Source organism: Setaria italica, chromosome IX, assembly GCF_000263155.2.
Source record: "Setaria italica strain Yugu1 chromosome IX, Setaria_italica_v2.0, whole genome shotgun sequence".
NCBI classification, from domain to species: domain Eukaryota; kingdom Viridiplantae; phylum Streptophyta; class Magnoliopsida; order Poales; family Poaceae; genus Setaria; species Setaria italica.
The window spans coordinates 4,170,816-4,195,991 of record NC_028458.1 but is presented as its reverse complement, the minus strand read 5'-3'; the positions used below and the strand labels follow the sequence as shown (position 1 = coordinate 4,195,991).

The 25,176-nt window shown below is 47.9% G+C and overlaps 3 protein-coding genes across 4 annotated transcripts; 1 reads left to right on the top strand and 2 right to left on the bottom strand.

Annotated features, from left to right (window-relative positions):
- Positions 1–3,090: 3,090 nt before the first annotated feature.
- On the bottom strand, positions 3,091–9,127 carry LOC101755114 (succinate dehydrogenase [ubiquinone] flavoprotein subunit, mitochondrial). The gene is made up of 16 exons (XM_004981517.2): positions 8,884–9,127; positions 8,357–8,509; positions 7,150–7,237; positions 6,825–6,971; positions 6,583–6,723; positions 5,582–5,667; positions 5,404–5,496; positions 5,260–5,323; positions 4,978–5,121; positions 4,701–4,888; positions 4,427–4,601; positions 4,166–4,336; positions 3,972–4,041; positions 3,767–3,887; positions 3,642–3,679; positions 3,091–3,533 (listed from the first exon to the last, which is right to left on the bottom strand). The coding sequence occupies exons 1-16, from the start codon at positions 8,962–8,964 to the stop codon at positions 3,431–3,433; spliced, it is 1,863 nt and encodes a 620-aa protein (XP_004981574.1). The 5' UTR covers positions 8,965–9,127; the 3' UTR covers positions 3,091–3,430.
- Positions 9,128–10,469: 1,342 nt separating this feature from the next.
- On the top strand, positions 10,470–17,392 carry LOC101754303 (glucose-6-phosphate isomerase, cytosolic). Of its 2 annotated transcripts, none has more exons than XM_004981515.4 (24): positions 10,470–10,679; positions 10,909–10,975; positions 11,076–11,152; positions 11,250–11,331; positions 11,424–11,471; positions 11,713–11,868; positions 11,946–12,042; positions 12,133–12,175; positions 12,633–12,700; positions 12,790–12,874; positions 12,955–13,003; positions 13,341–13,413; positions 13,491–13,551; positions 14,688–14,754; positions 14,835–14,891; positions 14,993–15,046; positions 15,146–15,274; positions 15,781–15,844; positions 15,947–16,020; positions 16,107–16,160; positions 16,266–16,334; positions 16,429–16,518; positions 16,696–16,803; positions 17,029–17,392. In XM_004981515.4, the coding sequence occupies exons 2-24, from the start codon at positions 10,925–10,927 to the stop codon at positions 17,074–17,076; spliced, it is 1,704 nt and encodes a 567-aa protein (XP_004981572.1). In that variant the 5' UTR covers positions 10,470–10,679; positions 10,909–10,924; the 3' UTR covers positions 17,077–17,392. The 2 variants fall into 2 exon arrangements, with proteins under 2 accessions (XP_004981572.1, XP_022685581.1); XM_022829846.1 differs by having other exon boundaries at positions 10,519–10,804.
- Positions 17,393–17,498: 106 nt separating this feature from the next.
- LOC101754703 (proline-rich receptor-like protein kinase PERK4) lies at positions 17,499–19,622 on the bottom strand. The gene is made up of 6 exons (XM_014804535.2): positions 19,118–19,622; positions 18,940–19,026; positions 18,776–18,846; positions 18,444–18,677; positions 18,180–18,341; positions 17,499–18,100 (listed from the first exon to the last, which is right to left on the bottom strand). The coding sequence occupies exons 1-6, from the start codon at positions 19,548–19,550 to the stop codon at positions 17,807–17,809; spliced, it is 1,281 nt and encodes a 426-aa protein (XP_014660021.1). The 5' UTR covers positions 19,551–19,622; the 3' UTR covers positions 17,499–17,806.
- Between the last annotated feature and the right edge of the window lie 5,554 nt (positions 19,623–25,176).

Here is a 25,176-nt window from a genome sequence, read left to right as displayed (position 1 = left end):
CCCCCCCCCCCCCCCCCTGGAAACTTCGGGTTTGACACCGGGTTCCTCACGTCGGCCGAGCCGGTGGCCTCACGAAGGCGGCCTCATCCTGCTCCCTCAGGCACGCGTCTCCCTGTGACTACCCACCCGCCTTGCTCGCTGTCGACGACCGCTCCTTCAAGGCTGCTCGAAGCCGACGTGAGACTGCGAACGCAGATCTTGTCCCTCCGATCGAACTGACCCCCCAGCCTCCCGCCGCGCCTTCCCGCGCTCCGCCCCCGACTGTGGCTCTCACGCTGTCGTCCTCGGAGTCGGCGCCTCCTCCTCCGTCCATTGGCTGCATAGCGACTACAAGTGCATCATCCGCCTAGACATCGGCAAAGCCCAGGCGACGACGATGATGGAGCTGCCGCCGAGATGCACCGGCAGGGTGAGGTCCTTGTACTACGACCACCGCGCGCTCCGGCTGGCATCGTCGGCCGACGCAGAGCTGAGCCTGCTCGTCGCGGAGGCATGCGTGATATCCATGTGGACGCTGTCAGCCGCGGCGGCGGAGGAGGGAGGGTCGTCGAGTAGCTCGGCGACATCGGCGGCGAGGTGGACCAGGCAGGTGGTGATCCAGAGGGAGGCCATCGGCAGGGAGGATCTGTCCGGCGGCTTCTCGGCCCAGTTCTTGGGGTTCGGGGAGCTGAGCAGCACGGCGATCCTGCTTATAGATCAAATCGGGCTCGTCCGGATCAACCTGAGAACAAAAGACGCGCTCGTCATTGGATCAGATGGGTTCAAGGGAGTTAAAGTTAGGGAAAAGCTAACGCTCGCTCGAGTGTTTCTCTGAGCCTGAGCACTCGCTTTTTTCACTCCCCTATCCGGCTGCTCCCTGTGCCAAAGTGCTTCTTCTTCGATTCCGGCAGATCTCCGACGAGGTTAGGACTCTGGATTTGGGGTTAGGGTCTCGGGGTTGGGGTTGGGTTGGGGTCGAGTTCACCGAAGTTCGACGGTCTTTGAGGAAGGGTCGCGGCGGCAGGCCGGACCGGCGAAGGCTGCGGGCGGCGGCCGGCGAGGTACGGCGGCGATGGCGCCGCCGGCCGGGCTGTGGAGGACATCCGGTGGGTGGGGCATGGGCGGGGGCGACGGCTGCGGCAGCGACGGGGGGCGGGCAGGGAGGCGGCTGCCGCGGGCACGGTAGGGTCTCGCCGGAGCGCACCCTACCGTGCCGCGGCTGGGCAGTGGCACGCTGGGGCGGAAGCGGGGCAGTGGCACGTTGGGCAAACAAAACTTGAAGAAGAAACATGGTGTTGGCTTCTGCTAGCTGGAGGTAGAAGACGCAGGACAACCGTTTGATTTTCATCGGATGGCCATAAAAATCGAGTGCGAGCCTGCTCTAAAACACTCGAGTGTCCTGTAGACACTTAACGCCGGGGACCTACAGCTGTGCATGCACGAGACAGACTTGCCGTCTTTACTTCGAGCCATGAGATCTTTCTGATCCTGGATCTTTATTTGTTTGATGATCTGGTCGTTCATTGGTTGTTACTCTATCTTAACAAGCTTGGACTTCATCATTAGATACCCAATACATTGCGAGCATGCGGGCGCGACGCGCGAGCCCTAAAGAACCAGCCATGTCGTCCACCAAGCGGCGACGAGCTCGCACTTGCGACGGGACGGCGGCCGTCGGTCGGCCGGCCGCCTCCGTCCATCCCCTTAGATCTCCTCCTCGATATCCTCGAGCGCTCGGACACCACAACCATCTGCGCTGCGCGGCCACCTCCAAGCCCATCCGCAGCGCCCTGCTCGACCCGGCCTTCCGCCGCCGCCTCGCCCTGCGCGCTGCGGCCAACGACGACGCCCTCCTGCTCGGCGTCTCCTTCGTGTTCCGCGACCCCGCCACCCGCGTCGGCCAGCTGCCCCGGAAGAGCTCCCGCTTCGACGCCGTCCTCCTGGAGACGTTCGAGCCCGTGGCGTGGCGCGGCAGCGTGGTCATCCTCCGCCGCCGCTGGCAGGACAACTTCGACTTCGAGATGCGCGCCTGCAACGCCCTCACCGGCCACACGTCCCGGCTCCCTTCCCCGGGGCACGTCTGCGCCAAGTTCCCGCACGCGTAGCTCGCCGTCGGCGACGCCGGCCGCTCCTTCCGGCTGCTCGCCGCGACCTGAGCCTACGGACGCAGATCTTCTCCTCCGAAGCCGGCGAGTGGGGAGCCGTCGTCGAAGCCCGCCTCCCGCCGCGCTTCCCTCGCTACGCCCCCAAGCACGGCTCTTACCCCCTCGTCCTCGGGGACACCATCGTCCACTGGTTGTACGGTGAATGGCACGTCGTCGCTCTCGACGTCAGCACGGCAACGGCCACGGTGATCGAGCTGCCGCAGCACTACCGCTCCGAGATGTGTTTGTCCGGCAGGCCATTCGATCCGGCAGTTCATCTGGCTGCCTCGGCGGACGGAAGGCTGAGCCTGCTCGCGGAGGCCGAAGTCATATCCATGTGGACGCATTCGGCGGCGGCGGCGGCGGCGGGCTCGGAGGCCAGGTGGACCAGGAAGGTGGTGATCGATGGGCAAGTCATCAGCAGGGCTGGCCGCGACTGCTTGGTCCGGTTCTTGGGGTTCGGGGAGCGGACCGGCACCGTGATGCTGCAGACGGATGAAGGAGGGCAAGGGCTTGTCAAGATCAACCTGAGATCGAAAAAGGCGCTCGTCCTGCGCCTGTTCTTGCACGAGACAGACCTTGGCTCCTTGCTCCAAGCCATGAAACGTTTCTGATCATGGGGTTTTTTGCTTTATTCGAATGGCTATCTTGAATCCTATTTCCAATGTTGAATTGGACTTGCACAGAGCATTATAAGCAATCTAGATTAAGCCCTCTTCGGAAGATGAGGAATTTAGGAGGATTTGAAACCTAGTATAAAATTCCAACGGGATGGCTTGTTTCATAGGAATTTTGGAGGAATCTTGTGAAACTTCTATGGACTTGTTTGCTTCAAGCCTTCAACATGTTAAAACCTCAGCGACAAGTTAAAGGAGATTGACAAGCCCTATAAATCACGGTTGCAGCTGTACTTGCATGAGACAGACCTGCCCACTTTGATCAAAAGCATTACCAACAACATGAAGCGTTTCTGATCATGAGCTTCTATAGCTATCTGATTCAGCATATTAAAAAAGTTATCTGACTCCGTAGTTGTTTGTGCACCTTTTGTTCATTCGAACTGTTTCATTGTACCATAGTACGCCATCATAGGTGCACCTACACGTTTTCTTTATTTCTCCCATAAAGGTAACAAGCATCAGGGAGAATCTCTCCAGAGTTGGCAATTACATACAGTTCTTTTGATCGGAGAGATTAGAGGGTACCTAGTTTATTTGAGATTCGGAAATCTGAAGGACAAAAATCAATCTGTTGTGAGGTATATCTTTCTGAGACGAGCGATATCATTAGCAGCCATGTAGAATAGATCAGTAAACTCGTGCTTTTGGTGGGAAAGATTGAACTTCGTCATCCAGGGTATTCATGTGAACTGGCCTGTATGCTAGTCTAACCTTCTCGTTCTCCCAATACCTGAAAGAGTATAATTTTGTCAAAATTCACATTTATTTCTCAAATAAATCAGCCACCAATGATATCTCAAAACAAGAATGGAAGGGACAACAAAGAGAAGACACTAACCCTAGTGAGTGCTTCATCCAGTTCTCATCATCTCTTGTCTGCACCAAGGAACAAGGAAACATTACCAGAAATGATCATATGATGTGCAAGGATGAGAGCACAAAGAAATGAAAAAAGCAACGAACCGTAAAATCTTCACGAGCATGAGCTCCTCTGCTCTCTTTGCGAGCCTCTGCTGAATGCATGGTTATGCATGCATTTATCAGCAGGTTTTCTAACTCTATGGTCTCTATCAAGTCTGAGTTCCTGTGGAAATCAAAGAGAAATGGCAGGTAAGTGAAAAACTTACAGGCTGAAGATGGACACACTGTTTACTGGTGAAGAGCCTACCATATTAGACTTCTGTCACTGATCTTGACATCATGGAAACTCTCCCATGCTTTGCTGATCAGTCCGCAGCCTAATAAGATGAATCAGTCATAAGTTATGCATACATACTTCACATTTTTTGCATGAAATCTGACATGCTTGCTACCTAGCTATTCAGATGGTTAGCATAGACAAAATCAGGAGCGCATTCATACCTTCCTTGAGAGTTTCCTGTGTACGGAAAACCGCAGCATTGTTTTGCATAACACGTTGCATGTTGAGACGAATCTTTGAAGTAGGCAACGATCCATTTGCATTCCTCAGCTTATCCAACCAAGCAATAGTCTTCTCTCCGACACCTTTTTCAAGAGGCTTCTGCTTCTCTCCTACAATGCAATGCAACCAAGAAATTCAATAAGGTACAAAGAGTAAAGCAAATAACAAAAACACTATTCAGCAATTTTGCATGAACTTGCCTGGTTTGGATATCTCAGCAACCCTGTTTGCACAAGCTCTCCCAAATACAACTATATCAAGAAGTGAATTTGCACCAAGCCGGTTAGCACCATGGACGGATGCACAAGCAGCTTCCCCAGCAGCCATCAGACCAGGAACAACAGTATCAGGGTTATCACCCTTTATATGCACCACCTAATATGCAAAACAGCGAGACAACCATCAGAACATAAACGAGCGTTTGTTCAAGTCATATGTCCATAATAATGTTATTACTGTCTATTCAAAGCATACCTCCCCATGATAATTTGTTGGGATACCACCCATGTTATAGTGCACAGTAGGCAAAACAGGAATGGGCTCTTTGGTAACATCAACACCAGCAAAAATCGCAGCAGTTTCAGATATACCAGGAAGTCTTTCCTTGAGAACTTCTGGAGGAAGATGGTTGAGGTGTAGGTAGATATGGTCCTTCAGTGGTCCTGAGACAAAATGATCAGAAAATTAAGTAGGTACGAGAACCAAAAAATCAGGTTGCTGCCTCAAGCATGAAATGAGAATACAGACTTACCCACACCACGTCCCTCCCTAATTTCCATCGTCATTGATCTCGAAACAACATCACGAGATGCAAGATCTTTAGCAGTTGGAGCATATCGTTCCATAAACCTCTCACCTTCACTGTTCCTAAGAATGCCACCTTCACCTCGAGAACCTGAAGAAAAAAAAATGATGCCATAGGAATGTCAAAATCCAATGGAGCCACAGAAGATATAAGTCATGCACAAACAAGAATTTGCAGGCATGTGATTTATATCTCCAAAAAAAAAACTAAGTTGCACAATAGTAAAACCTTCTGTTATCAGGCATCCAGCGCCATAAATGCCTGTAGGATGGAACTGCACAAACTCAAGATCCTGCAGTACAAATTGAACATGTATAATCAGAACATACACTAAAGTAACCAAAACAATCAGGTTTAGTCCCGAAGACTAACCTGAAGGGGTAATCCGGCACGTGCAACCATAGCGTTGCCATCACCAGTACATGTGTGAGCTGAAGTTGCTGAGAAGTAGGCTCTACCATAACCCTGTTTACGTGAAAACAAAGACAAGGCTATAATATTCAGTGAATAAAAAACAAACAATCAGTACTTACTACAGAGAGATTCTTACTCCGGTGGCAAGAATTGTATTTGAAGCACGGAAACGATGAAGGGTACCATCCTCCATGTTTAGTGCAATTACCCCTTGGCAGGTGCCTGGAAAATGAGTCTGCATTAATCAACAGAGTAACCATGCAGTGAAGGAAGCAATATCCATCACTACTGATATGAGCAGCAGCAAACCACAAAAAAAAGAAAATCAATTACTCCCTCCGTCCCAAAAAGAATGCAACTCTCGCTTCTCGAGGAGTCAAACAGTTTAAAATTTGACCAAATCTATACAAAAAAGTAGATGACAATCCTAACTGCAACGAGTAAAAAAAGGATCTTTAAAACAATACAAAGTTATATGTTGTGATAAGCACAAGCAACTAAAGAAACCACATTAGCAGTTAACTCAGCTGGAAAAATAATGAATTAATAAGTTGTCGAAGAATTGAACAACCACAAATAAATTAAACAAAAGGAAGGAATAATGTCAGTGTGACTGGCTGGCCAGCCATACGGTTCAAGGAGTCCAAAGCATGCAGTAGCAGGAGGTCAACAGAAGCACGCATCCAGGAAGTAGTTAGTTGCATTAGTTAGTAGCATGCACATGTGAGTTAGCCTTATCAATCTGTTAGCATGTACTTTGGGCTCTATATAAAGAAGGAATTAAGAAGGGAAAAAAATTCTTCTTGCTCGGCCATGGGCAGAGGCCCCCGGCCAGCGATCTCACTCCCTTTCACCCTAATCCCCACCATAATAAATAATTAAATGGCGAATACAACAGAAAGCAGAACTTCTGTGGCACCAATGGCAGTACATGAAGACAAAAAAAACATCAAGACCAGGTTTCCTAGACAAAGCCAACATTAGGCTGCAACCACATGAACAAAATGCAAATACAGTAGTAAGGAAAATGAACATTTCAAAACCCTACTTTCTGTTTAGCCACAGATCTTGGGTCTTCCATGGCGCCAGAACACACAAAAAAAACATAGCAACTAAAAAGAGAAAAGAATTATATACCTTCATTGTCCATGAGAAGGTCCAGTGCAAAATATTCAACAAAAAACTGAGTGTTGTGCTTCATTGCTTGACCATAAAGTGTGTGTAGCATAGCATGCCCTGTTCTATCAGCTGCACATGCACACCGATAGGCCTGCCCACCTGAAGATTACATATAGGCACACGAAAAAAATGGGAGAAGAGTAAGAAAGATGCAACAAATGCATACTTCAAGTCTCGAGATAAAAATAGAACACAGTAACCTTTTCCAAAATCTAAGCTTTGGCCACCAAAAGCGCGTTGATAAATTTTTCCATCTTCAGTTCTGGAAAATGGTAAGCCGTAGTTCTCAAGTTCTATAACAGCTTTTGGTGCCTCTCTGCACATATACTGAATAGAATCTTGGTCGCCTAGATGAATATGAAACATAACAAAGGGGTCAAAGAAAAGAAAATACCGAAGTGGATACAATATTTTTGATGTGACATAATCTTATAAAAGTAGCCTAAAGATCCAACATCCAAGTTCTTGAAACATCATCATGACTCATGGGTGCCTTTAAAAAATTGTCTTTCTATAGTAACTTACCCAACCAGTCACTTCCTTTGACTGTGTCATACATATGCCATCTCCAGTCATCTTCGGTCATGTTGCCAAGAGCAGCATTTATACCTCCCTGCCATCACATGTGTTAGTGGAACACAACTAAAACTCATAAAGCATTATCCAACAATACACAAACCCCAAAAAAAGTATTGCCAGTAAGTGTAGATCGAAGGCCTAGATTTAGAGAAGGCTGTTAGATTTATGCATTTCTTACAGGGCTACTACATTTTCTTTGCATGCACAGTGAGTTTTCATTTTGATCGTTTGCAAAGCAAACCAAAGGGGCAAACTAGGTATAGAACATGACAGCAAGGCAAAACAGCACGATTTTAAAATAAAATCATGAAAAATAACAAGCATCATGAGCAGTATTCATGACTCAGATGCCTTGTACAATGCTGAATGAACAAAAACCTGGCCCTCCCAAACTGAATATATTTTCAAACTAAATGGCGATCTACAGCGGTCACACTTGTGCACTTCCAGATTTAGACTCGGTTCATATTTTAGATGCCATACAAAATATACCGAATTACAATAAAACTCTAAAGAAATTCAAAACCACAAGGCATTCAGGGGGTCCTTTCTGAATGAACACCAATTCTAAACCCTGCGTTATTCTGTCATGAGGGAAGCTGTGACGTCAAAATGTCAAACCATCTCCTTTTAAGTAGCACCAACACAGTTTATAGGTTAATGTGCCTTAGTTGGGCATAATAAGCACACGTAGGATTTCACACCGAGGCTTGTAGTGAAATCAGATAGTCATAGCAGTATAGCACTACTAATAGACATCTTATATTGCCCATTCATTCTTGCAAAATATATTCCATCACACTGAATTATGATCTATCGCATTTTGCACATACAATTAACTTTTCACAGAAAAAAAAACATTCCACTCAGTTTATTTCTCCACTGATGTCTGTCATTTAACTTATTAGCAGTGGCCTGTAAATACAGCTTCACAAAATTCCCTCCTAATACCGTAACTTACACAGTCATACACCAAAACTATCATAGCGATAAGGCCATGTGCGGCATTTTACTAGATCTAATTGGACTGTACAAACTCTGGGCATCCCTTCTTCTAACTAAAACCCTTCAGATTTGCAGGTAATATGACATATCAAGTGCAATAAGCAGATCTGAGTGGCAACACAAAGCAGAAGTTCCAAATTTCCCGTACCTGAGCTGCCACAGTATGTGACCGCGTGGGGAAGAGCTTGGTAATGCAGGCAGTGTTGAACCCATGCTCCGAGAGGCCAATGGCTGCCCTGAGCCCCGCACCTCCAGCTCCCACCACAACAGCATCGTAGGTGTGATCCACCACCGTGTAGGACTGCAATAGCAGGCGTGAACCTCAGTCAATCAAATCAAGCACTGCAGACTCCAAAACACATGCACATTGCAAACGAGTAACGACTGAACCATCTTATAACGACCATCGCAAGCTCATGGCAAAATCCACTATGGAGCTGGCCGATAACACATAATATAATCTGCGACTGTCAACCCAGCGGTGCTATCACCAGATTTAATCCCGCAATTTGAATACATTTTTTTGAAAAAGGTCGCACTTAAACCACAACAAAGCCATCGCTGTCAAGATCACGAAGCAACAACAAAACACTCGGAAACATCCGGAACAGAAGCGGTGGGGGCACTGGACGCGACGAATTGACGCGGGGTGGTATGGTGGAGGCGAGGGGATACCGAGCTCGTGGAGAAGAGCCTGGAGGCCGAGGCGGCGGCCTGGGCCTTGCGGAGGCCCCGCGACACGCAGCTGCGCCACATCTCGCAGATCAGGGCGGACCACCCTTGGTCCTCGCGCGCGCGTGGAGGTTTTGGCTCGGGCGTGTGGGGATGGTAGCCTGGTAGGTGAGGAGGATGGGTTGGAGAAGGGAGGGAGGAGGAGGCTCCGGCACGGTGGGGGCGGCCAGGAGAGGCGAGGCCCGGGGGGCGGGCCTTGGCGGTGGGCCCCTCGGCCCTTTCTGTGCGCTTTTTGGTGTGCGAGCGCGTGGCGACCGAATGACCGGACGGTTTTGGCTGGCCTCGCTGTAGCGCTCAACCGCTGGATTTCCTTTTAACTAAGTGCCTGTTTGGCAACCAGCTGTTAAACTTTAACACCCGTCACATCGGATGTTTGGATGCTAATTAGGAGTATTAAATATAGGCTAATTACAAAACTAATTGCACAGATGGAGTATAATTCACGAGACGAATCTATTAAGCCTAATTAGTCCATGATTTTGACAATGTGGTGCTACAGTAACCATTTGCTAATGATGGATTAATTAGGCTTAATAGATTCGTCTCGCGAATTAACACAGGGTTCTGCAATTAGTTTTATAATTAGCTCATGTTTAGTTCTCCTAATTATCATCCGAACATCCGATGTGACACTGTTAAAGTTTAACACCTCGTATCCAAACACCCCCTAAGCTGCCTTCGTAATCAACAATCCAATCAGTTTGGCTTGTCTGTTGGGCACACATCCTATCCATGCATATGGCCTGCTATAATCTTGATTCTTCGTCCTATTTTAGATTAAATATGTTATTATCGCAAGCTTTTTTATTATAGTATTTTGCTAGAAAAAGTTTATTGCGAACAAGTTGAGCTCTATCTCTATTGAAATTGCTCCAATATAAATTATGCGACGCTTTTAGAACCACGGGATAGAAAAAAGCATGAATAGGCCTTAACTCGATTTATATAGCGTACGTTGCAACTTTTAATGTAGTCTGTCATTGGAGTTAGCCAATACAACTTTCTCCAATTGAATATGCATGCGAGCATATTGTTATAAATACATTTGTTATCTTGTTTGAACATTAAATAACACAATTAGATAACATAATTAGAGTAAAAGATATTGCGGGAGCACCTGAACCTTCTCAGGGAAGATGAAAATACTAGTATTGCTTTCTTGAAGTGATATCTTTTCATTGTACCAAATAAATCTCTATTTTATTCATACTAGGTTATGATGTTGTCATTATCATTCTGTCCTCGGATTGATCTAACTGTCAACCACTTATTTAATGTACTCCTATCGATTTTCTTTCTTAAACATGCCATGTGCTGCATATATATTTTTTTATATATAAATTTTTAAAATTTTATACAAACAAGAAAGGAAAAAGGATGGACTTACTGCAATTTTGCAGGACAAGCCCAGCTGCCAAAAAAAGCACCGAGCGCGTATCGAGGGCGGCCCGACCTCGGCGGCTATCTCGGCCGCCCTTGCCGCGCCGCGGTCCGCAGTTTGGCAGGCCGTGGGCGTCCACTCCAACCATATCAACCGAATATCCAATTCAAAGGGCGGGGAAACGTACGTGTAGCACCACCATCGTCTGTGTCCGTCCACCGTCGTTCCCGTCGGCCGCCCACGGGTAAAGGCAAACGAAGCAGCCAGGCGGCTAGGCGCTATACAAAATCCGGAGGAACTCGCAGGAGGCCAAGAGCAGATCCGCTTCCTCGATCAGCGATCGCCCCTTCCTTTCCCGGTAGGTGTCAATCCGCCCCCAAATCCCCACCTCGACCCCCTCGGTTTTCTTCTCGTTTTGGTATCCGCCGGGTCGCCTCGATCCGCAGCCCGTCGGGAGCAAAGCTCGATCCGCTGGTTCGATAGGTACGGGTTTCGGGGAAGGGGTTGTTCGCGATTAGCGATTTCGTTGGTCGTTTGGTTGGTTCCGGGGTTGTTGATTTGATTGGTTGCTTTTCCGGCTGCTGTAGACTTGGAGCGGAAGCCATGGCGTCGCCGGCGCTAATCTGCGACACGGAGCAGTGGAAGGCCCTTCAGGTTCGTGAACTCGTGGTCTCGCTCGCATTGCGCGGGCTCTATGCTCCGATTAGGCAACATGCTCACTTTTGGTTTCTGCTTTCACTTGTCGGTGGAGCAGGCGCACGTCGGCGCGATCCAGAAGACGCACCTGCGGGACCTGATGGCCGACGCCGACCGCTGCAAGGCAATGACGGCGTACGACCTCACCGCCTGTGCTCGTGATATTTTTCTTCTCCTGCGTGCGTGTTTGGATTCCGTTTGCTTAGCTGAGCTGAATGGTGTGTGGTTGCAGTGAGTACGAAGGGATTTTTCTGGATTACTCGAGGCAGCAGGCGACCAGCGAAACCATTGAGAAGCTGCTTAAATTAGCAGAGGTGAATCCTGTTTCACTTTTTTTTATATCATCAAAGAGACAGGGATTGCAATTTTGTGAGGTATAATTTGGGATCTGTTTGGTTTGTTCTAGGCTGCGAAGCTCAAGGAGAAGATTGAGAAGATGTTTAAAGGCGAAAAGGTATGCGTGATGATCTGAGACTGTTATTAAGCTGTTCGATCACAAGTGTTTATTCAGCATACAGTTCAGTGTGCTAGCCATGGAATATTGGGTACTTTTTATTTCTTTAGCTTGGATGTAATTACTTTGTGTTTCTTGCATTTTCTCTGATGCATAATATTGAATAATGTTCTTATTTTTTTTAGTTTTCCAGTTAGATTACTCTCATACATTTCTAACAAGAGTCAATTGGTTCTGTCAGATAAATAGCACAGAGAACAGGTCCGTGCTTCATGTAGCTCTTAGGGCTCCTAGAGATGCAGTCATAAACAGCGATGGGGTGAATGTGGTCCCTGAGGTTTGGAGCGTTAAAGATAAAATCAAGCAGTTTTCAGAGACTTTCAGAAGTGGATCGTGGGTAATTTTCAGACATTTCTTGGAAATTAAATGTGGCAGAAACTTCAAGGTTGATCACTGGAACTGCTTGTACTGCAGGTTGGAGCAACTGGAAAAGCATTGACAAATGTTGTGTCGGTTGGAATAGGTGGTAGCTTTCTCGGGCCTCTATTTGTGCATACTGCACTCCAGACTGGTAAACTATTGAGCTCTTGAGTCCTAGATTACCTAGAAACTTCCATGCATTTTTAAACTTACATTCCCAGAAAATATTGCTGATTTGCAGATCCAGAAGCAGCAGAATGTGCGAAAGGCCGGCAGCTGAGATTGTAAGTGTGTATTTGAAGCATGGCCATTATCATGTTTTAAGTGTGTATTTGGACCATGGATCTATGTGATTATCTATGACATCTCTAGTATTGAGCATTAGTTTGATGAAAGTTGAGTGATTGTCTTGTCCATGGCTACCTGATGTGTTGACATTGACACCTATGCTTGCAAAGATTTAATAGTCTTCACATAAGGATTTGTGTTTATGGTAATAAACGATAACAGAGTTTTACTTTCAGATGTCATAAACACCTCCTTAAGAGCTCTTTCCACTCATGCTGAAAATTCTAATATACATGGAACCTTTTAGATAATGGAATAAAACAAAGTATCCCAGCCTCTACACATGATGTTGTTTTGATGTGTTTATGATGTACTGTCTATGTCTTTATCATACTAGCATGTATGCAATCTTTATGCAATTCATCTAGTAATTCATGCCCCATTTTGTATCAGCCTAGCAAATGTTGATCCAGTTGACGTTGCACGAAGCATTAAAGATTTAGATCCTGAAACTACTCTTGGTATGCCTCACTTCATCATGGATTCTTTGTATGTGACTGATGAATATCTGCTGAAGATTTTTTATACTTCTTGTTTAATAACTGTGCAGTTGTGGTTGTATCGAAGACCTTCACAACAGCTGAAACAATGTTAAATGCTCGAACCCTTAAGGAGTGGATCATCTCTTCCCTTGGGTTAGTTTTAGTACCTTAAAGATCCTTTTTCACCCATTATCTTAACTTATTGTGATTGAGTTATAAATTTGACGTTTCAGGCCACAGGCTGTTTCAAAACATATGATTGCTGTCAGTACTAATCTTAAGGTACTTCTGGACCTTTTTACCACCCAAATTTTATTGAATCTTCTTTCTGAAGTCCGTGATATTTAGATTTGAGTTGGATGTATGGAATACTTCATATGTACCATATCTGTCTAATATACTCCCTCCGTTCCAAAATGTAGGTCGTTTTACTTTTTCTAGATACATAGATTTTGTTATGCACCTAAATATAGGGTTATGTCTAGATACATAGCAAAATCTATGTATGTAGAAAAGCCAAAACGACCTATATTTTGAAATGGAGGGAGTATTAGAATATTTCAGAAGATTTTGATTCTGATGTGATCAATTTCCAACTATACCATTTCTATTTATGAAGCTTGTGAAGGAGTTCGGAATTGACCCAAACAATGCTTTTGCCTTCTGGGACTGGGTTGGTGGACGCTATAGTGGTGAGATATTGTTTTGTATATGAAGATTACCAGCATAGCTAGTGTTTTGTGTCATAACTATAGTTCAAATTATGCAGTTTGCAGTGCTGTTGGTGTTCTTCCGTTATCTCTTCAGTATGGCTTTCCAATTGTCCAGAGGTATGCTTTCTAAACTTATATAGTTATATTTAGCTATTACATCCCTGATAAATAGCATGTTTTTTTTACAGTATAAAACAGTATGCATTTAAAGTTTTGAACACCATGGGCTCAAGTTCATGACTGCCGAATGAGCTTTTGTAGCTTGGACAAATTACTCCTGCTTTTGTTAAAGTTCAAATGTAGATCCAGGGCTGTTTCTTCAGCCTGCCAAATGAACATTTCTTCGTTTGGTCTTTTTGTGCTTATTAAGACACACACCCTATGTTATGCTGAAGTATATGCCAGATTGTGGCACTAAACAGTAGCATAAACAAATATAACACTTTTCTGGGAAGACTTTATTGGCTTTAAAGGGAAGATATGCTAGGAAATACCAATGCCGGTGCTACATCTTGGACATATGTGTCATATGCTGACAACCTTGATGTACTTGTTAAATGCTAGCATGATGCCAGTCAATTTAAATTGGTATCCGTTTTATGCTTTTGAGATAAGAATACGAGTAATAAAGGCAAAGAAGAGGGATATCGTTATTAACTGAACACAAGTCATAATGTGAAGAAACACTGAGGTTACAGCATCTATGGTCAATGTCTATCACAATTAACTGAAGTTTGCAACTTAAATAGCATGAGTAGAGTGACAAACAAATACGAGAATAGTTGAGAAATGTTCTTTCAAAAGGAACTTGCTCTTTCTGTACCATTCGTGATGGTAGATGAATAGCCGATCTCATTCTGTGTGGCAAAATGCCGAAATGTGTTGACTTAAGCGTAGTGGTGTCTCATGGTGTCGGAATTATTGTAGGATCTGAAATCATGGTGTTGGATTTTGTGTTTATGATAACAAGTAAACCTTCGAGTCAAACAATCTGAAAGGTGCAACCATTGATCCTAAAATTTGAACCTCAAGTAGACCACATCTTTTTTTTTCGATTGCCATTGGTGTTTTGCATGTTAAATTTAGAGCCTCCAAACAGGGCCTGGATTAAATCGTCAAATTCCTCATAAGTCTAATAACCATATCTTGTATTGAAGTATTAATGATAATGTTGGAAACCAGAGAAGATTATTTTCAGAGTAAGATCGAAGAACACCAGTACTCTCTTGACATTTCTTTATTACCTTTTGAAGATTTTTGGAGGGTGCTTCCAGCATTGACAACCACTTCTACACATCTTCATTTGAGAAAAATATACCTGTAAGTGGCTTTCATACAGTGGTTAATTTTTTCAGATAATCAGCAAAGTCAATGTCACATGTTCTATAATTTCTGGGCAGGTACTCCTTGGTTTGCTGAGTGTGTGGAATGTTTCATTTCTTGGTTACCCAGCTAGAGTAAGCAACTTTTCCATGGCTGAATTATTTCCAGTTATGAATTAGTTATTGGTACATGTTCTGAGTAGTCTCTTTTTTTTTGTCTATTGAATGTGTGCTAGGCAATATTACCATATTCCCAGGCACTTGAGAAATTGGCACCACATATTCAACAGGTACTTTACTATGTTTTGTTTTAGTACTATCTGAACATTCTCTTTTGGCTTTTTTTTTTGGGTCGTGGCATGCTGACATATGATTATTATGTTATAAAGCTTAGTATGGAGAGTAACGGAAAAGGTGTCTCCATTGATGGTGTTCAACTTCCCTTAGAGACTGGTGAAATCGATTTTGGTGAACCTGGAACTAATGGCCAACACAGCTTCTATCAATTAATCCATCAGGTAATAATATTACTTCCATACATGTGGCATTGTTACCAACTTGTAGCAATTTGTAAAGTTGTGCCACTTGATGTACATTATGATGTGCCTGGCACGGTACTATATCATGTATGAGAGTATGCCATAGGGAACTTTACTTCATAATCTCTGGTTGCTGAAATCAACTCGCAGTTAGATCTTGATAACATTTAACTGTACCCTTCCTTTCATGATTTGCCATATGCTTGATTTAGTATGTTATCATCCTGTCTGTATTGATATTTTACCTTTGCATGTTTGCATTTTACATGTGTCTGCACTAGGATTCCAATTATTTCTAAGTTTATAGCCAGCGCATTTTTTCAATCTGTATTACTGGGTTGATAAGTGATAATTTCTCAGAGTAATGTTGAAGACAGCCGGTTTTGTTCAGGTTTATAGAAATTGTGAAAGAAACTCGAGGATAAGTCTGTCCACCTATTGTGAATATGTATCTTTATTGATTGTGATTGTATTGGACCATGCAGGGAAGGGTCATCCCTTGCGATTTTATTGGTGTTGTAAAAAGTCAGCAGCCTGTTTACTTGAAAGGTATTTCCCTGGTACATCTGACTTCCGATGCTCTTGTTGACATTGTAATTCTTCAAATGCCTATTAAAAATTAAAGCATTTACAACTATACGTCTGTTATAGGGGAAACTGTGAGTAATCATGATGAATTGATGTCCAATTTCTTTGCCCAGCCTGATGCACTTGCTTATGGAAAGGTACATACTGAATGCCTATACTTTGGACATGTACGTGTTTGATAAATTTTCTTGCTTTGCTTACTGAAACTGACTGCTTTTTTCAGACTCCTGAACAATTGCAAAGTGAAAAAGTTCCGGAACATCTTATCCCTCATAAGGTGATTACTGTTCACCTATTACTTAAATCGATGCATCAGCATTATGCTTAAGAGTATATATTTATCTTTTCTTATTGAGCCATCCTGACATCTTTTTGTTAACAGACTTTTAAGGGCAATCGGCCATCGCTAAGTTTGCTGCTGCCTACACTATCCGCATATGAGATTGGACAGGTCTGTTTGCGTACATCATTTAAATTGCAACCATTCAATCCTCAATAGGATTCTTGGCTTGATATGGGAAAGTAACAATGTATATATTCTTCAGCTTTTATCCATCTACGAGCACCGGATTGCAGTTCAGGGTTTCATATGGGGAATTAACTCGTTTGATCAGTGGGGAGTGGAGCTAGGGAAGGTATGTGCTTGATCTTCTGTGTCTTGCTCCCATATTTTCATTTTGTTCGAAGTTCCAGTTGTGTTGGGCTCCCATCTGGCAAGTGCCACATTACTTTATTTCCCTGTTGACACGTCTGTACGTTGTGTTCTTGGCACCTGATTTTGATTACGTTCTTCCTGGAATTTGATGTTTCAGTCACTAGCTTCTCAAGTGAGGAAACAGTTGCATGGATCCCGGATGGAAGGGAAGCCTGTCGAGGGCTTTAACCACAGTACCTCAAGTTTGCTAGCACGATATCTGGCTGTATGCCCCTTTGCTATATACTCCCTCCGTTCCAAATTATAGGTCGTTTTGGCTTTTCTAGGTTCATAGGATGCATACAAACATCTATGAACCTAGAAAAGCTAAAACGACATACAATTTGAAACGGAGGAGTATGTCATAATTTCCCATTCTTGCCATAATAATAAAATCCATACCCAAAGGAAAATTTGGAAGCACTTACATTTGGGTCTATTCTTTTTGTAGGTCAAGCCATCCACCCCATACGACACTACCGTGCTGCCGAAGGTGTAAATTATATGCTTCTGATGCTACTTGCTAAGTTCTTACTTGGCAAGGTTCAGCACAAGTCTTTGTTCCTTTCGGGAGTTGTCACAGGCTCACAGCCAGTTTGGCAGTGCTGTAGTTTTACAGTTTTTGTGTACACCTACTCCTTGGAGAAGAAAACACAACGGCTGATGTTATGGAATAAATAAATTTACCTGGGGCAGCATGAGGAAACCGAAGAATGCCTTTTTCGATTTTTTGGGCGCTGTACCATATACCCGTGGAATTAACGTGTGTAAACTCAGTTGCAGTTATAATACCATACCTGTGTCTTTTGCTTGCACTTGGATAGTATTATGCTTTTGCTGCCGTGGTTTATATGGACTACAGCTACAGGATTAAACTTCTGGACTCTGGAGAGCACGCAAGTGTGGCCCGATACCAGCCTCTGTTTTTACTTTCTGTACCACTATCCCTCCAACCTTTCTGCGGTGAGCATTCTTGCACAAGCGTATGGGTATCTCTGTTCATCTACACATTCTCCGTGTGATTAATGTCTGTCGATATGCACATCGGCTTGCAGCCTTGCAGGCCGCGTTACAGGCGACTGGTGGCAAAGAGGCAGACGAGCGAGCATGAATTGCAACTTGCGAAGGGGCAGGACGATCGCGCAATCAACAACTGGCGCGGCGAGCATGAATTGCAAGTTGCAACGGCCTGGCATCACTGGCGTACACGACAGGTCGACAGCTGCCTGCTACCGGCGCGACTGACCCTTCACCGGACTCAAATCGTCGTCGGAGAAGGACCCCTCGCTCTCGATCGGCGAGGGGCGGCCGAACCCGGTGACGGTGCCGCTGTACTCCGGGATCGCCATGGGCGCCTGCCTGATCCGCTCCATGTCTGACGTGTACTGCCCGGGCGCCCTGTTGGCATTGTACGAGGCTGCGGCCGCCACCGGCGCCGCGGGGCCAAACGTCATGCTCTGCCCCGGCCGCACCCCCTCGTTCAGGTCCTCCAGCGACATGTCCCCCTCCAACGCCCTCACGATCTGCAGCCAAGACACAACATTCCCATTGCCATCACCTGAGCTACCCTTAGCACGTACTGGTGAAAGAAGTGGCGAGTACCTGGCTCATCTTGGGGCGCTTCTTGGCCGAGTGGCGCACGGCGGCCGCGGCGCTGGCGACCAGCCGCGCCATCTCGACGGGGCCGTAGTTGCCGTGCAGCCTCGGGTCCGCGACGCCGTCGTAGTCGCCGTCGGCCAGCGCGCGCGACAGGGCCGGCCTCGCCTGCGGAGACACGCAACAGAGGTAGGCAGGTAGCCCCGGTCAGATCGCGCGAACGCATGCGCTGCGCTAGTAAACCGTGTGCCAGGGTGAAGGACGACTTGCCCAGTCGACGAGGCTGTCCTCGAGGAACGAGGTGGCGGTGCCGCCGGTGTCGACGGGCCGCCGCCCCGTCAGGAGCTCCAGCAGCATCACGCCGTAGGAGAACACGTCCGACTTCTCCGTCAGCTTCCCGCTCGACGCGTACTCCGGCGCCAGGTACCCGAACGTGCCCATGACGCGGGTCGAGACGTGCGTGTTGTTGTCGGAGGTCAGCTTGGCCAGCCCGAAGTCCGCGACCTGGAACACAAAGCACGAGCCGCTGCAATCAGATGCCGCAGAAACAGTGGAGTCAAAATGACCAGAGCTATCATTGGTGTCATCTTTGATCTTTCTACCTTTGCTTCGAAGTTGTTGTCGAGAAGGATGTTGGCGGACTTGATGTCGCGGTGAATGATCCGAGGATGACCTTCACGGTTACATCACAAATGAAATACCGCATCACCAACCAAGCTGTGTTGACGACAATGCAGAGGACAGAAACTGGATAAGGGATGCTCACAGTCTTCGTGCAGGTAGGCGAGGCCTTTCGCCGACCCCAGCGCGATGCGAAGCCTCGTCGGCCACTCCATCACCGGCTGCCCTTTCCCTGCAACCCCAGAAAAGTCAGACCACGGCATCTGGCTTATCGCAACGAGGCCAAAACGTCGTGCGCGCGCTGAACTGGTACCGTCACTGACCGTGGAGGTGGAACTCGAGGGTCTTGTTGGGCACGAACTCGTAGACGAGCACGCGCCGCGCGCCGGCGATGCAGTAGCCGACGAGGGACACGAGGTGGCGATGGTGCACCCGGCTGATGATGTCCACCTCGGCCTGGAACTCGCGCTCCCCCTGCCCGCTCCCGGACTTGAGTTGCTTCACGGCCACCGCCCTGCCGCCGGGGAGCACGCCCTTGTGCACGTACCCGAACCCGCCCTGCCCGAGCAGGTTCGCCGGCGAGAAGTTGCCCGTGGCCGCCGCGAGCTGCTCGTAGGTGAAGGTGCCCTTGCCGAGGCCCAGCGCCTCGTGCGGCGAAGGCGGTGGCAGCGGCGGGCTGGAGTACAAGCCGGAGGTCATGTCGGCTGGCGGCGCCGGCGCGTGCCAGCCACCCCCCGGCGCGCCGAAGGTGCTCATCGTCGCCGCCGCGCCGGTGTCGCTCTGCCATTGCGGCTGCGGCCCGCTCGGGTAGTACGTGCTGTTGCCTGCGGCTGCAACGGCATTGGGTGGACGTTAATTGACGTCAAGCGAGTCTAATGTCTCCAGGGCGAGCACGCATCAAGAATCAACAGCAAGCAAGAACCAGGAGTAGACGACGGCGATGGCAGTGGTGCTTTACCTTTGTACACTGATGACGAATCTGCGTAGTAATGCATGGGATTGTGAGGCCTCTTCCTCCTCCTCGGCGCGGTCCTCCTCGAGCAGCAGACGCAGGCCGCGATGAGGATGACGAGGAGCGCCACCGCGCCGGCAGCGGCGAAAACGATTTCCACCATGGTGGGGCCGCCATGGTGCACGGAAGCCGGTGGCGAACTGCCACCGCCACCGGAGCCTCTAGACGAATGCTCTGGTGGAGGGTGGGTCTTGGCCGGTGAGAACGGAGCGCCATGGGACCTCGCCGGCGCCGGTGGCGGTGGCGGCGAGGCGTCGCTGTGCCCGGATGGCGCCAGAGAGGATGAAGCCGTCGGCTGAGACGAGGAGTCCGCTGACGGCGGCGGAGCGGTCGAAGGAGAAGGCCTGCTCTTCGCCGGCGACGGAGCCGCCGGCGGGCTGGTCGAAGAATTAGACGACATGACGGACGGACTCGCTCACGTCCGCGGCGCCCCTACGGGGTGGGGGCGGGATGAGGAGGAGGAAGCCGCAACGGCGTCGCGGCTCCGCCCCTCCCGCTCCCGGGCACGCGCACGTCAGGGCAAGCAGCGGAGGCCAGGCCCTGCGCGCCCGCTACCCGGGCACGCGCACGTCAGGGCATTTCATCCACCCCGCCGCCATCTCACGAGGGGCGAAAAATAGCAGAGGGGAGAGGAGGATCCATCCTCATTCCCCTGCTCGCTGCCCTCTTTCTGTTTCTGTTGCGTTCTGTTGTGTTGTTGATCTTGGCGGGTGGTTGGTGTTTGCCTCATCTGCAGAGGTCGTCGGTTTGTGAGGCTGCGGGATGCATGGGGCCACCGGCCACCCTGGAATTCCCGCGTGACACGTAGGCGAGTGTTTTAGAATCTAGCCGGACCTTTGGCTCTTCGTCAACCAGCTATGGACCATGTGTCGTCGGAGGTCCAAGGACGAACACATCATTAACCTCGCGTGACATCTTGGATACTGAGTTGCCACGTGTAACCATTGAAAACATCCAAATAAGGAAGTCCATAGCCTCAGCTTCCTTCCTCGGCAAAATTTGCACTTCTCAGTTATGGTTTTGTTGGTAGACATTGCTCCTTCATGGCAATTTGCTTGAGCACACGCAAGAATCGGTAACAATGTTCATTTTTGTGAGTGGAGAGAGAATTGTGTGCTAAATTGACTAAAATATGTTCGATCGATCGGAAATTCATGTGTCAGATTTTTAGAGAGCTGTGGGTGTTTTGCAGCACTTTACTTTAGAAAAAATTGCTCCACTTCACCAACTCTACGAAACTTCCTGTTAAACAAGTCCCGCTTCATAAACTCCAACTCCAAAAAAAACATGAAGTTTAGAATTAGATCCATGTTTTTCCCTAATTACCTCACACATCCTCGTGGGGTTGGGGACCCTAATACGCAACTCGCGAAACAAAACGATCCCTCCTCTCCCTCCCGTCGCCGGGACCGGCCTCTGGCGCCACCACTCGTGGGCCCATCGAGGCCGCGCCGCCGTCGCTCGATAGGTCGCGCTGCCTTCGCTCGCCGTTCCGCACTGCCGCCGCCCGCCGGTGGCCTCAATGCCCCGTGCGCCGCTCAGGCGCTCACCATGGCCACGTCGGGGCTAGCCTCCACACCGCCGTCACCCGCAAGCCGCGTCTCCAGTGCCCGCCCAGGCTGCGCTGTCCGCCACGGCCGGTGGCCTCCCTACCCCTGCGCCGCTCACCTGCCAGGGTGAGTCTCCTGCGTGTCGTCGATCTGCAATTTGTAGGCAAGCGGCAGGTCTGTCTGTTCATTGTTGCTCCTGCAGGCAGCAAGCAATCAATCGTGCAGCAACCAAGCAATCGAGCAACCATAACTCATTCATGGGATGTTATTTCAGGAAGAACTTCAATTTGTTTTTAGTGTCTTTTATCTTCGATTTGTCAGATCTCAAACTCTCAAATGAAACGGAGCGGTGTCCCCCGGCCATGGCCACGGCAGGTGCCGGCGCGTGAACTCGTCGGTGCCGTGTGCCGTCTCTGTCTGTCATTCGTCACGCCTCCGCCTCCGATGAGCCTCCTACCGCGCTGTTCCCCCCCGCGGGACCGCGCTGCGCCGCTGCCGCCGGCGGGGCCGCGCCGCATGCGCCTCCTGCTGCGCGAGGGGCCGCGCCGTTTGTCCCCCGCGGGGCAGCGCTGCGCCACTGCCGCCGGCCGGGCTGCGCCGCCATGTGCTGGTGGTCTCCCAGCCAGCAGAGAGAGAGGAAGACGGCGGCGGGGACGACGCGCTGCCCATGGCGTGGAGCTCAGCATGATTTCTCGTCCAAAACTGAAAAGAGAGGAGGAAGGAGAAAAGAGAGGAGACTGCCACTGGATCCGTTTATAAAGGATAAAATATACTATTCACAATAATTCTTTATATTTTTGGAGCTGGAGAACTGCAATCAGCCAAATACATACATCAACTTTAGAGGTGGGCATTCGGTTTAAACTGACAACTTTAAATGGAAACCGATCGTTCCATATTGAAAAAAAACGAGGAATTCGGTTTTGGTGTTTTCAGTGTGGTGTTCGGTTTTCACTGAAGTCAAACCGAAATCCATACCTCATCTCTGTCGTCGTTGTCCCTGTCCAAGCCTAGTTGGGAGACGGAGATCGGGCCATGCCGCTGCTGCACAACGCATGACCGCGGCCGTTCCCACGCCGCCGCTGCTTGGGACGTGCGCCGTGGCTGGCGGTTGGTCACTCGCACCGCCGCTGCTCCATGCGTGTGCAGCGCTGCAGTGCCCACTCGCCTGTGCCCTCGCCGCCACGCGCTTGGTCGGTGACTGCTCGCCCGCGCCGCAAGCCCACAAGGCCGCAATAGTAAGGATAGGATCCCACGAAGCTGTGGTGGATGGGGCAGGCGACGCTGATGCGGGAGCAGGATGAGGAAAGAAGAGTCGGACGGAGGAATGGCGAAAGGAGGATCGATGGTCAGAGGACAGGGGCGGTGTGGCTTTGGGCTAAGATGGGCCAAAGTCCCTGTGGGCCACCGGAGAGTAAGGATTGAACGGTTGCGAGTAACACATCGGTGATTCGGTGGTTCGGTTCGGCGCGCGCGGAGCGGAACCAAACCACCGACATCGAGGATCGATTCGGGCAAAAATCAAAACTGACACCGAACCGAAAAAATGAAAAAACCGACATTTTGGTTCGATTTGGTGTTCTTTTGGTTTCGGTTTAAAAGTGCCCACCCCTAATCAACTCCATGTTTTTCTGAAGTTGGTGGAGTGGAGCTGCAAAATGATAGAGTTGGTGGATTGAAACTGTTTTTTCTGGAGTGGAGTGCTGCCAAACTTCATTTGCGTATGATATGGTGAACATGCAGTAGTGGCGGAACCAAAAACTTAAATTTTACATGATTAGGAGGGTAAGAGTGTTAAAATTTTCAAAATTTAGTTAAAATTTTAGTGGAATTTTGCATGCCTTGGGGGCCTTGGCCCCTATGCCCTTGCCCCCTAGGCTACACCGCATGCTAACATGCATGTTTACCATGAACTCTGTTGCGAGAAACCAACGATATGCTTGTCACATGTTGCATCAACCATAATAACCTGATGAGCTTCTCCCACATAGTTGAGTGCGGTGCACGTGAAGCCCATGGTGATAGAATACCATATAGGGTACTAGGATAGAATGCACGAGGTAAACTCAATGGCAGGTGTGGCCGGCGACTCATCAATAGTGATGAGATCGAAAATGCACTTGACTTTGGGCTCCAATAAGTTTAACAGCGTTGTTATCGATCTGGCTTGGTTGTTTGGGGCAAGCATTTGGGTGGAGTATGGTGTGTTCACTGCTTTGTGGTTTGGCTATTGCTTCTTCGAAGCATTGCAAAAAATTCAAACATAATGTGGTTGTAACCGTGAGGTTTACAAATATAGTTGTGGCCTCACTTGTCCTTGCCTCGTGCCAATGCGCGTGCACCGGTCGGATCAAGGAGACAAGCATCGCCACACTGCAACAGCAGCAGCCGAAGCATGCATTACCAATATTGTCAGAGCAAATTTCTGAATTTTCCTTTGGGCCATGTTTAGTTACTCCCAACTTCCAACTTTGACACTATGCAAAAAGAAGATTCCCCATCACATCAAACTTGCGGTACATGTATGGAGTACTAAATGTAGATGAAATTAAAAAGTAATTGTACAGTTTTGTTGTACTTTACGAGACGAATCTTTTGAGCCTAATTAGTTAATATTTGGACAATAATTCACAAATACAAACGAAACGCTACAGTGTGCTACAGTGCTGTAACAGTAATTTGGCACCTCCCAAATTGGCCAACTAAACAAGGCCTTGTTCTTCTAAGAGCTACTAAGCCTGGCCTTGTCCCTGCGGAATCTTGGCTTAATGCCCTGTAGCCCTCCTCTAGTTAGTGAGTTTTTTCCCCTTTTTGTCTTTTATTTCTTTTGTACAAGTACCTTTTCCTGTTTATTAATATATTAACTAGTAGGGGCTCTGCCCCTCCTGTTCCTTAAAAAAAACATCACTAGAGCAATCCCACTACAACAGTAGCAGGCGAAGGGTGTGCTCTAGTCGATTCCATATTTGAAAGGTGTCGTAAACTTTCCCCTTTTATCTCATGGTTTTTCTCCCCTTCTCCCACGATGTATCATTTTCCTTTTTTCCATTTATAGTGATCAGCATCAAGTGGCTAGGCATGGTTGATTTTCCTTTTTCCATTTATAGTGATTAGCATCAAGTGCCTAGGTATCTTTTTTTTTTCCATTTATAGTGACACATCAAGTGCCATTGGCACGGTTGATACCTCCAGTCACACTCATGCATCTTTATATGGAATGGGAACTAAGCTAGCGCACTTTTACCCTGTTCCATGTCTCAAAGCAACAAAACTCACTATCAATTGCTTGCTACGTGCGCTTCCTTTCCTACTTCTCTTTGTAATGTATTCTCGCGTGATCAACATCACTTTGCTTTGTGGGCATCCCACAAATCATCCTTGGTGTGCTAGTATCGAGTGCTCCAGCCCTAGTATTTTCTTTTTTTTCCCTCTTCTCCATACTTCATATACTTCTTCAATGATCGTCCAAATGCCAGGCTTATCGTGCTGTGAATGCTTTGCGATTCCCGCAGCAAATGCACTCCTCAGTCCTCACCACACCGTCTGGGCGTCTGGCACACGAAGTAAGTAAAAGATGCCAAAGCGCAACAAATGAAACGATCAGAGGAGGTTGGGGTGTAAACCGTAAATGTTTCTCAGCGGCCGTCCAAAATTACGGACTAAAGGAGAGGGCCTGCACGCAAAACCCCGCCACGTGGAAAGCAGCAAGCTGGTTGTACTTGTACGCGATCCCACGTCTCCTCTCTCGCATCCGCCTCGTTAAGCTCGTAAACCCCCACTCAGGCACTCAGCACTTCCTCTCCCCCTCTCGCTCGCTCTC